Consider the following 14,133-nt stretch of genomic DNA (forward strand, 5'->3'; position numbering starts at 1 on the left):
TCGATTGATAGGGTGTATCGATCGACTGATGGACTCTAAATCCCAAATTTAAGGTTTGAGGGTTTTTTTAGGGATTTGCTATAGTAGCCAGGTTGCTACAGTACTTTGGGGTTGCTATAGTAATTTTATGGTTTGCAACAATGTTAGAATTTAAGGTTTCTACTATAGTATTTTTGCTACAGTATTAGCCGCTATCAATCGATTGATGATTTGAGCAATCGACCGATGACACTGTTATAGCTAACAGAAGATTCAGAAATCGACTGGAAACTCGACTGATTACCTATTAGTCGATTGATGATTTTAAACAATCGATTGATGACACTATAGCAATGAACAGAAGGTTCACAAATTGATTGGAAACTCGAATAGTTGCCTATCAGTCGATTGATGAGTTTAAACAATCGACTGATGACGCTATATCAGCGAACAGAAGGTTCACAAATCTATTGGAAACTTGACTGGTTACCTATCAGTTGATTGATAAGGTTTAGCAGTTGACTGATGGTGGTCAAACTAAGTTGGAAAGAGTCGTTTTGTAGGCGCAACAGTCGGATTTGACGGGGCAGTCGATTGATGGAAGTTGGCAGTCGACTTATAGGCGGAAATCAGTCCGACAAGGATTCTATAAAAGAGGGTTTTGAGGATATTTGAAGCTGTCAGTTCTTGAGGGTTTGGAGATGAAGTGTTACTGTATTTTCCACCATTCAGAGGCAATTCAAAATAACGAGAAAACATCCAAAGTAAAGATTTCGCTTGCAAAGTTGTTTTACTCTTCATTTGTATTTATATTTTTGTATTGCTTGTATTTGTTGCAAGAAACAGGTTGTAAGAGATTTCTCCACCTCCGGAAGGTATATGAGAAGGATAAGATTAGTGGTGTAGTTTGCTAGGACTAGACCTTGGATGTAGCAACCTAAGGTTGTGAACCAAGTAAATCGGTTTGTCTTTGTGCTTCTATTTCATTTGTATTGGTTGTTTTTGTTTCCGCTGTGTTAACCTTTTGTAGACAAGCACACGAATGCGAAAGACGCAAATTGAAGCTATTCTCGCCCCTCTAACTCGCACCGGTCCGAACATGCACTGTCTTGAGGAGTGATGCCTTGTAGTTAGCGGGGATGCATTCTTGTCCCACTGTTGTGGCCAGTCATGGCAGCTGGTTGCAAGTGCAATCTGTGGCAATTGGTTAATGGATTCACTAGGGTTGCTGTTGTATTGATGATGTAATTGGATCATACTCTGTTAGTTCTAAAAATAAAAGTGAAACCAACTTGCAAATATGGAGAGTATTGCTACATAATCGAAATTCACCTTTTGAAATCACTCCATATTCTTAGCAGTATGTGAATTCTGCCTGTTGCTATTAATTAGCTAACAAATGCCTAGTATGAATGGAATTGATCATTAGTTTAACCTCACCAACTACATAGTGTTTGCTACAGACTGGTTATATATTTTTAAAATTAGCGATTGAAACTAGGGATATCCCAATTTGCTCTTAGATATTTAATGGAATTAAAATATAGATGTCATAATATAATTATCTATTAATTGACTACGTGTAACAAGGGTATATTATTGTTTCTTCTGAACTATCTCATGTTATCAGTTTCTTGTTTTAGCTACCACATACTTATTGGTAATGTGTGTTTTTAGCATGAACTTTGTTGGTTCTCTTTTGCAGTTTATTAACTCAATGAAAGATAACTTGAATGCTGAGGTGGTGTTAGGGACTGTCACAAACATCAAAGAGGCTTGTGCTTGGCTTGGTTACACATATTTGTTTATAAGAATGAAGACTAACCCTCTGGTGTATGGAATACCATGGGATGAGGTATTAAATATATTGATCTTCTTAGTAGATTTCTAACTGTTTCTTGTATATCCTTTACAATGGCTTCTTTTCTAAATAATGCAAAGTTTTATTGCTTGTTTACTTTAGTGATTAATAGGAGAGGAGAGGAGGGGGAGAGAAAGGAATTAGAAAATCACATAAAAAACTGAAGTAATCAACAGTTGTTTATAAAAATAAAGAATATAAAAAAGAAATAAGATAATAATCCTATTAACAAAATATTCAAGGCCAAGTAACAAGTTAACTCTTGATCCTAGTTTATGCAAAATAGGTCTCAAGAGACAATTTATGATGTTGCAGCATCAGTTTCTCATGGTCCTTTTATTTTATCTTTATTGATATAACGCTTTCTCTTTTGTAGGTGATTGCTGATCCATCCTTAGTTTCCAAGCAAAGATCTCTTATAATCGATGCTGCACGTGCTCTGGACAAGGCAAAAATGATGCGTTTTGATGAGAAAAGTGGCAATTTCTACTGCACAGAGCTTGGCCGTATAGCCAGCCACTTTTATCTTCAGTACTCTAGTGTCGAAACTTACAATGAGATGCTTCGGCGGCACATGAGTGACAGTGAAGTATGACAATTTCATGTTGGGATCTTTTCTTTATCTGAATTTTTCGTCTTTCTAATTTAACCTTCACATTTCTTTGCAGGTGATTAACATGGTTGCTCATTCTTCTGAGTTTGAGAACATTGTTGTTAGAGAGGAAGAGCAGGATGAGCTGGAAAATTTGCTTAAAATGTTATGTCCATTAGAAGTTAAAGGTGGACCAACAGACAAGCATGGAAAAATTGCAATCCTTATTCAGGTGCCTACCTTTGGTGTGATTACTTGATTCTTTTACAAGTGAGCCGAAGCCTTCTTTTTAAGTCACAATGCTGGCATTCTGTAGGTGTACATTTCACGTGGTTCAATTGAGAGCTTCTCTCTTATTTCAGATGCTGCATATATTAGTGCAAGCTTGGCCCGTATTATGCGTGCTCTATTTGAGATTTGTTTGCGCAGAGGCTGGTGTGAAATGTCTGCTTTAATGTTGCAATATTGCAAGGCTGTTGATCTGCGAATTTGGCCTCATCAGCATCCTCTTAGACAGTTTGACCGAGACCTCACAGCAGCAGTTAGTTTGATGATCCTTTTAAATATCTCATATGATATTAACTAAGTTGGAAGTATCATGAGTCCTGCTTTTTTAGGTTCTGAAAAAACTTGAAGAAAGAGGCACAGATTTGGACCATCTATTTGAGATGGAAGAGAAAGATATAAGTGCTTTGATACGCTATGCTCCTGGAGGAAAGGTTCATTGTTAGTGAAATTTGTTCATGCTGATGCTCTTCATTTGATATCAAGTTTAGCATACATTGCATTTCTTTTTCTGTTGTAGTTGGTCAAGCAATACCTGAGTTACTTTCCAAATATTAACTTATCTGCTACGGTTAGTCCAATTACCAGAACTGTTTTGAAGGTAAAATTTATTTCTGTAACCTGTTCTGCTGCCTACACTTGCTAGAAGTATAACACTATTATCCTGTTATTTCGTATCTCCAGGTTGATCTTCTTATAACTCCAGAATTTAATTGGAAGGATCGGTTTCATGGTACTTCCCAACGCTGGTGGATTCTTGTTGAGGTGCATATATCAGTTATACAATTTACTCAAACAAGTGAATTTAGGACGATCCATATAACCGACCTCACTTAGTGATAAAGGCTTGATTGTTGTACTAATTTTTTTTTCAGTATTAGTTGCTTTTGTCATGATTTAGGGGATCATTTTCATGTAGCGGAAGGACACAGCTAGATATATAACAACTTACAATTTAAAGATTTCATCAAAATCTTGAAACACATACCATGCTGCACAAATTTTGAACTATTTTAACACTATTGAACATAATAACCAAATATAAATTTAAACATTTATGCTCTATTCACTTTGAGGTATGGATTCAGGAAGGCAAGGAATTTATGATGGAAAAAATCTCTAGGGAAAGGAATAGAAAAGAAAAAGAAGGGAAAAGAAAAATCCCAAGGGAAAAGGAAGAGGGGAAAAAAAGGAAAGGAAACGAGGACAGAAAGGGATAAACTTGCGGCCGAAAGTGAAGTTGTTGGTGACCGCAGCAAGGTCGGTCGCTACCGTGAGTGAAGCTTCTCGTGGATCGTGATTGTGTGAGGCTGCATAGGGCCACCAACATCTTGAGGCCGTGCAGGGCCGTTTGTCCGTGGCTTGCGGCCGCGCAAAGCCATCTATGGCTCGTAGTCGCACAAGGCCATCCACGGCTCGCGGCTGTGTAGGGATGTTCGCGACTTGTGGCTAGGCAAGGTGGCCACGTAAGGCCGCCTACGGCTTGTGGTTTTGCGAGGCGGTCGTGCAGCCCAATTGCATGAGGCAGCCACGCAAGGCCGCCTGTGGCCACTTGAGAAGCACGGCCGCCTACGACTCCTGACCATGTGAGGCGGTTGCACAGGGATGCTCGCGGCCGCGTGAGGCGGCGGCATAGGGTTGCCCGTCGCCATGGGAAGCAGCTGCGCAGGGCTGTCCGCAACTGCTCGTAGCCGCCCAAGAGAGATTTGACTAGGCGACCCTTGAGAGAACGAGACGAGGGAGGAGAGAAAGTCGTGGGCGGATAAAAAAAAATCTCAAAAATGTTCCGCTGATAGTTTCTTAAATCCGTCTATCCATTATTTTATAACAAGTAAACAATGGAAAGATAGCAATCCATCCTTTTTCACGAAATAAACATTGGAAAACTTTCCACACAAAACTTTCCTCAATTTTTATTTCCGTCCTCCCAAGTAAATAGGGGTTAGAGAAAACATACCTTTTAATTTGGTATTATCAAGAAAACATAACAGAACAATACTTATATCCTATCAAACAAAATTTATATCTCAAGAACCCTTTTTACACCTCTATCTGACCTCTGAAGAATAACATTAAGAGAAACTCGAAGAATGTCTACTTGTATGGAACTATTGGTTTTCTTGCTAACACCTGTAAAGAAAGCAATATGGAAATGAGAATGGCAGAAATAAAATTGAGAAATAAGAAATCTAGTAGGTTGAGTGATTCTTTCAAGCCAACTATAACACCAACCTCCTCTATGAGCCAGCTTTATGCCTATTAATCTGTAGGGAAAATGGGATGAGCATTGAAAATGCTAGTAGGTTGTAGAAGTTAGGAAGATTCAAATAATACAGATAGAAGAAATTGAACAAAATCTATGTCTTTTATGAGTGCACATTGTTATTCCATTAAATGTAGACATGCTATAGCCATATCTATTCAAACATTACTGCATCTAGACAAGTAGGATTTTGCTACACACTTGTGCCACTGATCAGATAAGGAACATACTACTTTTCAGCTTAAAAACATGTTTGACTACCAAAGAACTGTGTAGGTTTCGTCATGTTACGTCCAATATCCTACACCTGATTACTAGGCTGTCTAATCAAAATAAATACTTTTTTGGAATACCAGAGTTTAATGTGTTGACAATTATATTGATTGGCCAAACCCCCTCATCTTCATGACACAACTAAATCTCCAATCTCGAACCCCTAACTTCCTTCACCTATATCATATGATCAGGTCAATCATCAATATTTTTATGTTATAATGTAAGACAACAGGATCAACATTACAACAAGCACAACAATTTTAGTATGTAAATTTCACCGTATGGTAAATCTACCAAAAATAGTACACATTTGATCTCATTTCTAACAACTAAATCATGCATATGAACAAGATGTATCATGAGCAGGGAAATTATAATGGATTCCGAGTGGTAGAATGAATCAAGACAAGCAACAAAGGAACAACATAGTATCATGTTATAATTATTTGAAGGGATTTTAAGTTGTTAACCACCCAAGCACCAACCCTTTTTCGAAGATTTAGTTATACCTTGACTCTACCAATTTCTTATAGTGGGAACTCTAACTGAACAAAGGCTCTTGTCACAGGCAACAATTAGGTGAAAGATCCTACCAATTTCTTATAGTGGGAACTCTAACTGAACAAAGGCTCTTGTCACAGACAACGATTAGGTGAAAGATCCACCTACCATTCATTATCTTAAACTGGATTCCAACATTGTCATTTAATCAACCTTTTACTACCACACTAACTCTTACCTCTCTTTAGAATTTAACCTTGTTGGTGATATATCATGATTTTTTACTTCTTCAGCTCTTTCATTTAACACCATCTGCCTAATTATCTGTATATTACTTAGAACTAACCCCTGCATACATCATGATAATAATCATTTCATGTTACAGGGTTAAACCAGCTGAAAATCATACTCTCAGCTCATGCATAGCTCATGAATTACACTATGTTTTGACCTATAATAGCCTTTTTGGAAACTAGGGGCAACTTAAGAACAGATTCAACTTATCTTCTCACGACTGGCTCCTGTCTGCATGCAAGGCAACCTTACCCTTGATAATTTCCAAATTACAATCCGACTGTTGCTTGGGAAAAAATTTTGTGTAGCACCCTATTTTATTCCATAAAATGTATCAGTGCTATAAAGAATACATTATAGAACAGATGCATACATACTCAAAACAAGGTAATTTTATTAAATTCCTTGCCTCTCTAGAACACAGCACAATTCTAATACTTCTATGCAAAACCATGCCAATGAAGTATATTTTCTAAAACAAAAATTATCTAAGAACACATTCCTATAAATAAAAAACTAAGCTCTTATTAATCAATAAACCATATCTTAAACACATTTTCAATACCCCTGTGAACCTTTCTGTCAAAATACAACCAAGGAAACACTCCAACCAAACTAACAAGCCTCAGTAACACTTCAAGGTCTTGTCTCTCCCTGCAAGTTTGTAGGCCAAAGAAAATAATAGGTGAACACAAATGTGCACAGTCAAGTTTACAATAGATGTGCGTGGTAAAAAATAATTCAAATAGCTTAGCAAGTTTGTATTTTTTTTCTAATTCTCATCATTAAAATCGACAAAATTCAACAAGAGAAATTTTAACTTCCTTTTATCATATTTAAGATTATCAACATCTTAGCAACTTTTATGTCATCAATGGTTGTATCATAATCAGGTGAACTCTGCTTTCAATACTACCAATAGTGTGAATACTAGATCTGATACATGAGCCGAAGCCCCATCAATATAATATAAAGTCTGAAACCCCACCTGGGTGCAAATAGGACGAAGCTCCACCTGGAGCATTTGGTTGAAGCTACAATAGATAATGAATAAATGGGCTGATGACCCACCTGCAAGCAAAGAGGCTATAGCTCCACCTGACATGCTTTGCTGACACTCAAGATTATGAAGTTTTACTAGTAGTGTTAGCTTTCCAGTTTTATTTCTTTTTAATAATCATCGCCATGATATAAACTTTTTTGTTGCTTAGTTTTAGTCCACTTATACTTTGTTCCACTTGATTCCAACTTTGGACAAATTAACAGGAACTAACCACAATCATCCATCATTTTGGTTTCACTAAAATTTATCAATGCATTATGAACCATTTTATAAATAGTTCGTATTGCACTACAGAACTTGTCAACTGAGATTTAACTTAATAGGATAAAGCAATATAATAAAATATATTAGCTGTAATTTAGATTATTTATCAAGTACTAATCATGCACAGTGTCTTTTAAGGGAAGACAAGCAAGAGAAGCCGATCTTGAAGTAGAATTCTCAATTACCACCTATTAGCCTTGACCATAAGGAAAACCTTCTTAAGACCGCAAGGTTCTTCCCATAAGAAAGCCATTTATACACCATCCTGAACAAATAACCTACACCATCATGAACATTTAACCACTTACTAGAGCCCTAACAGAACAAGGCAAAAACTAACTAAAGAAACTTACCACAAGGAAAATGGGATACCGGATATGGATTGGCCTCTTCAATTATGGAAGAGAGCTTCTATCAAGCTGATTGAATCACATCCAAGGAGGGAAAACTCCACCAAGGCTGCTGCTCAGGAGAAGTACTGGATGCTTCTCCCTTGCTATCCGATCCCAATTACCATGGAAGACAAAAGCCAGAGGTTGCTGAGAAGATGAGAGGAGGGCTCATGTGAGGAGTGAGGGAGAAATATCAAATGTAAGAGAAGATAACTAGAGGGATGTTTGGCGTTGGGGGGAGGAGAGATCTCATGCTCCCATGAACTCGATGAAATTAACCTTGTCCAACTTTGGTTTAACCCAAACTCAACCAATTTATACCCTACTTAGAACCAATTTATACCCTATTCGAACTGTTCCTATAAGGACCACATTACTCCCCTAACAAAACCAATTAATGTCCAAACCACCTGAAAATTGATTTGATTTAGCCCCTGATTAGCAAATATAATTTCAGTTAACCCTGATTTTATATCAATGTCAGTTCTTTAACAGATCGGTCATTAAATTCAATTTTATCAGTGTATCATGATTTTGAAGGAAATGAGTTGAAAAATCCTATCTTAGGCAGACAAATATAACCAATTTAGCAGCAAATAGAACTGAACTGATTAATTCAAATCATTCCCAAACAACTATCCAAATCAGTCTTCCACAAATTCTGATTGATGAGGTCACTCTTTAGAAGATTTAAACAAGATAAAAATCTGAAAAAAAAAAGAAATAGTAGGTGAGGGTTACCTCACGGAAGAGTGAAGATAAAACCACTAATAGCATACACCACAGCAACTTGTTATTCCCATTTGACATAGCCATAAACCACAATCCTTACACTGGTTCCAACACCATCTAAACCAAAACAAAGGATGCACCAAAGCGATCAGCCACATTATTTAGCAAAGGGAAGAAGAGAAGAGAATGAAGGAAATAGACAATGAAGAGAAGGAATGTTACCTCGACCCTCACCTAGAACTTCCACAAGATCAGTCTGAGCATCAAATGGAGTTGGACAAGTCTGTTCATAGCAAAATGACCTCCAATTGATGTCCTTCTTATCAAGGGACCCTAGAAGAACATCTTAACCAGTTTGGTCCAGAGCGTTCATTCTCAGGTGCGAACAAAGCAAGTCCAAGACTCTTAACATGCCCTTCCATTTGGAGTTAATGGCTCCAGTTTTTTAAAGTTTGTAATGTTAAACTACACATTTTGCTTCCTTTTCTGTGGTCTTCCGTAAAAAGATGAACAATCTGATATGTGTCTAATAATGATATCAATTGTCCTAACCACAAGTGCTAATGGTTTGATGTCACATAGCTGTAGAACCTCAATGATGTCCTGGAGATTTTGGCATAGCATTTGAACTATTATTATGACATGTCCTATCCAACTTCACATTTGTAACTTAACAATGTTACAAACAGTTAGTGGCTTACATCAAACAACTTTATCTACTCTATTATTGTAATATTTAACAAAATATATTTAGTTACAATTTAGCATGTTCCGATGTTGAGCCCCTGTTAATATTGTAGGCAATTGTTTTTGTTCATTTTTAAATGTGTTTAATAAGTCAGCATTCTCCCTTTTTTTGCTTTTAAAAATTTATACGCACATGTATAACCATTATAGTAACAATCATATACAACCCAGAAGCAAATTAACTTTCCATTTTATTATCAGGATTCAGAGAATGATCACATTTACCATTCAGAGCTTTTCACATTGACTAAACGAATGGCAAGGCCTGAACCACAGAAGATTTCATTTACTGTTCCAATATTTGAACCACATCCTCCACAGTACTACATACGTGCTGTTTCTGATTCTTGGTTGCATGCTGAATCACTCTATACTGTGTCCTTCCACAATCTCACATTGCCAGAGGTATGAGTTATGAAATTACTCACATTCGCTAAGAACTAGTCGTGGGTTATTAGTGATACTGTAAAGGTTGTCACTTGTAGACTCAAATATCACACACAGAACTTCTTGATCTGAAACCTCTTCCTGTTGGTTCACTTGGCAACAAGACTTACAAAAATCTCTATAAATTTTCTCACTTCAATCCTATACAAACACAGGTTCTATTTCTCAACCATTGTGTTTTATTACTCTTTGTTCTCTAGTTGCTCTATGATACTAATATTCTGTAATATTTCAGGCTTTTCATATCCTATATCACTTGGATAACAATGTACTTTTGGGAGCTCCAACAGGCAGTGGAAAGACAATATCAGCAGAGTTAGCTATGTTGCATCTATTTGACACTCAACCAGATATGAAGGTTCACTACATTCCAATTGCAGAAAAGACTCAAACTTAATTTATGTTCCATCTTTTTTATCTGGCTTGATGGAAACATAGTTTGTACCCATCTGCATGTTTTATGGCTTATTTTTCTGTTACACTTTGTATGCCTGTGTGAATAATCATCTGTGACTTGTTTTTTACTTGACTCAGAATCATTTTTGAATACTTTTATACCCTAGGTAGTTTACATAGCTCCTCTCAAAGCAATTGTTCGAGAAAGAATGAATGACTGGAAAAGGCGTCTTGTTTCTCCACTTGGGAAGAAAATGGTATTGTATTTTTTGGGTTGTTCAATTCTTATAATTTTGAGTGCTATAATGATTCTATTTTAGGTTGAGATGACTGGCGACTTTACTCCTGATCTTATGGCATTATTGTCAGCTGATATTATTATATCTACTCCTGAAAAATGGGATGGTATCAGTCGTAGCTGGAAAAACCGCAGCTATGTGATGAAGGTATTTACTTTTATCCAGTGCTACTTTGTCATCCTGTTTAATCTTGCTACTTAGACCTTTAGCTAACTAATAGGTCGGGCTGATGATTTTGGATGAGATACATCTCCTTGGAGCTGATCGAGGACCAATTCTTGAGGTACTTATTGAAACAATCATCCCATTGGTGCACAATTACCATTTCATTTTGCTTCAATGCATTATTTCATTTGCAATTTGTAGCGTTCCTATTTTTCAAGTTTCTGTCTTAATACAAATAAATCTGTTATATTATCAATCTAAAAGGAATACATTGTAGTTGCACCAGAGCAGTGCATGATTTTAGGCTCATCTAGATTCTAATATCTTGAATCTCTACATCAAGGATTGACGTCTTGTTCTAGTGTCTGGTTTTTTGCCCACAAGGGTTCTGTCTTTGAGCCAACTGCCAACTTATGTACCATGGGTTAGTACTAGAATTTAAAGCACTGATCTGGATTGCTTACTATGCTCAGTAATTGTTTGCTCCACGAGAGATTGGTACCAAAACCACCCAATTTTGGATCAGCACGAGAAAATGTACTGTATTTCAAGTGGCATACAACATTTTTCCTTGTATCGGGAGATATGCCATTTAGTACCAAATGGTACTCACTACCAATTAATAAGGTTGTTGGATGTTGGACTTTTCAAACTAGCAGAATGACCTGCACAAATGCGAGGAAACAATAGACTTCAATTTGGATATAAATTAAATCTGTATTATATTATACTATCCACATGTACACTGAAAACTTTTTGCTTATCTAATAATACTAAAAAAATGAGAATAATGTTCAAATAGATGGGCTCGCAAGAACAAATGAATGTAACATGAGACAAATGCATCAAATCAAACAGAGTTGGTGTGTACCTCACAAATATCAGGACAAAGCTGATGGAGGATGTGATCAAACTAAGCTGAAACGTGTACACAGATAGAATGTCACGTGGATGAAGGATGTCATCCTTTTTGCTTGTCCATTAGCATAGAATGGATAGATCAAGGATGAAGGACCCATGCATTGCCTTCGATTGTGCCTGATTGGGTAGATCAATCAAATTGAATGGAGGATGGAGAATCCAAGCATTCTCTCTTGATGCTTCCATGTGTAGCATGTGAAATGACCTGAACAATGACTTTTGAAGGTACATATATAATACAATTTATTTATATATAATGATCAACTTTAAACAACATTTCTCATGTGAATCTCTCAAGGTTGAGCTCACAAAGCAAATAACAAAAACACTTGAAAATCTACAAGCATGTTTTAGTGTTACTTTTATAATAAAATTGAAGAATATTTTTACATTATGTGAGTAATCTCTTGCTAATTGCTTAGCAAAGTTAATTTAAACAAACGTGCAACGAAAAGTAAGTTGAAAGAAAAACACAAGCTAACACCTTAACGTGGTTTTGTTGCCCCCAACTCATACTCCACGGCCTATGATCCATCAATAGATCGCCCCCGAATTTCCATTACTTTTTCTTCTTCCTCGACAACATTCGGAGGTGGAGAAACCTCTTACAAGCATTGAAAATTACAATTGAGAGCACAAGAATGAGGAGATTATGATTACAATATCTAGGAATGTTAGCCTTCAAATCTCCTCCAAGACCTTATATTATCCTTCAACTAGCTTCACTTTGTTCTTGACCGTTTGCTATGTTGATGCCGATCAATGGACTAGAATGCCCCATCATCCGATTGATGTATTGTAGCCGTTAGCTGATTTGACTATTGTTGCGTAACTTTTTCCCATTAACGACTCTCTCCAACTTTTTTTTACTATAGTAGTAGTTTACTAGATCTCATCATTAGTCAACTGCCCAATCGACTCAACCACGAAAAGAAATATTCTACTGGCCGATTGATTAACTTGAGTTGATTGCCTAGTTAACTCAACCCTCATCAATCGACAAACCTGTATCATTTGTTGACTAGCACAAACTATAGCTCCAAATAGAAATATTTTGTTTGCTGGCTGAAACCCTTGAGTCGACTACTCAATTAATTCAGTTACCTATTGATTGAAGACGCCCTTTAGTTGATTGATATGTCTACTATGACCATCCTAATGGTCGAGTCTGCCTATATTGAGATCTATCCTCTCCTAGGTACATGGTATCTCAAGTTATACTTTTGACTTGATGTCATCTTTCGTAAGGCTACTCAATCCTTAGGCCCTCTGTTCAATCTTCATGAATTTTAAGCCATCAATTCATCAATATACTTGGCCATGCCATGTCTTCATGTGTATCTCGATCAAATCGCACACAACTTCATATACATATTAAATACTAATATATCCTAACTTAAACTATTTTTTCAAATATCAAACCCCAACGATCGGTCTGATCACAAATGGTCCAATTGTACCAACAATTATAATATGGCTTGAATGAGCAACACATTGTATTATAACAATGCAACTAACATTTGATTCGACAATGTAAGACACAGGTGAAACTTTGAAGTCTAGGGTGGCTTTTGATCTTTTAATTGGTATTTTGAAAATCACATATTTCTATTAGTATGGATTCAACTAAATAACCATATCTTATTTTCAGCTATAGTTATGATTATTCTTTTCTTCAAGAATATTACCTTGTTTGACTGAAAATATAACCAAGTGGTCTCCATAAATATACTTTCACATGCACCCCCTTGGGGCACTATGATATTATGTGTTTATGCTGACGTACTCTCTAGGAGAATGCCAACAAGCTCAGAATTCATCCAATTGACCTTTTCTACAACATTCAGAATTTTATGATGGTGATTTTTGTGGTGGATTACAATGATGGGCAGGCAGAGACCTACAAAAAGAGACCATCAGAACAAATATAGCAAGTGAGAAATATCTGTCAGTCCTATTCCCTCACAAGGTAGGACATCATCGTTTGTCTAAAAACATCCCTCATACTAAGAGGATGTTTGGAAATTGTGATAATTTTGAGAATTCAATCCATTTGAATTCTATTTCCTTGTGGATGAATTAGTCAATTTGTAGATAATTGGTCTCTGCCATGTCGGACTATCTATTCCCAAAACAGATTAATAGGGCCACAAGTTTATATGACAGTAAAAATAACAGGCTCAGTATGTAAAGTTGGTCTACAATTTCCTACATAACTTAAATCTATTCTAGAGCTTATCTCAATACTTATAACATTAAATTGCCTATTGGCATATAGAATGTAAAACAAAATGGTATTTGGAATGGAATTGAAGGGAAATACATTGGTTGACAGGCAATGAACCAGCTTGACAATGTGTCTGATTGTACCATTTGCCAATACAATGTGGTTCTAAATCAGCATTCTACCAATATTTTAATTTCTGAATGGTACATGTTGATTTTGCTTGACACCAAACAGGAGGGGAAGCGAAAGAACAAGAAGATGACAAATACAAAAAAGAAGAGATGGAAAATGAACAATTACCACCATTTGTTGCAACTAGTGTAGGATTTTCTGTTTTCTGGCCGCTGATTTAGTAAGCTAGCACTGCCATGATGCTCCTTCAGGAAGATCATTGCCTAAGAGTCCCTTCTAACCAAGATGGGATGAGAT

The 14,133-nt window shown here is 36.5% G+C and overlaps 1 protein-coding gene across 3 annotated transcripts in view; it reads left to right on the forward strand.

Moving 5' to 3' along the window:
- Positions 1-14,133, forward strand: part of LOC141848491 (DExH-box ATP-dependent RNA helicase DExH14) — a 67,644-nt gene that overhangs the window by 29,270 nt on the left and 24,241 nt on the right. For all 3 annotated transcript variants that reach the window (XR_012603524.1, XM_074736522.1, XM_074736523.1), the window contains exons 21-33: positions 1,685-1,834; positions 2,217-2,429; positions 2,509-2,664; positions 2,749-2,973; positions 3,050-3,151; positions 3,238-3,318; positions 3,402-3,482; positions 9,451-9,654; positions 9,735-9,851; positions 9,932-10,054; positions 10,260-10,349; positions 10,413-10,538; positions 10,612-10,674. Coding sequence is in view for 2 of the 3 variants with exons in the window: in XM_074736522.1 (XP_074592623.1) it covers positions 1,685-1,834; positions 2,217-2,429; positions 2,509-2,664; positions 2,749-2,973; positions 3,050-3,151; positions 3,238-3,318; positions 3,402-3,482; positions 9,451-9,654; positions 9,735-9,851; positions 9,932-10,054; positions 10,260-10,349; positions 10,413-10,538; positions 10,612-10,674 (1,731 nt within the window). In the remaining variant the exon portion in view is untranslated. The remainder of the gene's footprint in view (positions 1-1,684; positions 1,835-2,216; positions 2,430-2,508; positions 2,665-2,748; positions 2,974-3,049; positions 3,152-3,237; positions 3,319-3,401; positions 3,483-9,450; positions 9,655-9,734; positions 9,852-9,931; positions 10,055-10,259; positions 10,350-10,412; positions 10,539-10,611; positions 10,675-14,133) is intronic.

Source organism: Curcuma longa, chromosome 17 (assembly GCF_044706935.1).
Source record: "Curcuma longa cultivar G26 ecotype Majalengka, Jawa Barat chromosome 17, ITB_CL_G26_1.1, whole genome shotgun sequence".
Classification (NCBI taxonomy): domain Eukaryota; kingdom Viridiplantae; phylum Streptophyta; class Magnoliopsida; order Zingiberales; family Zingiberaceae; genus Curcuma; species Curcuma longa.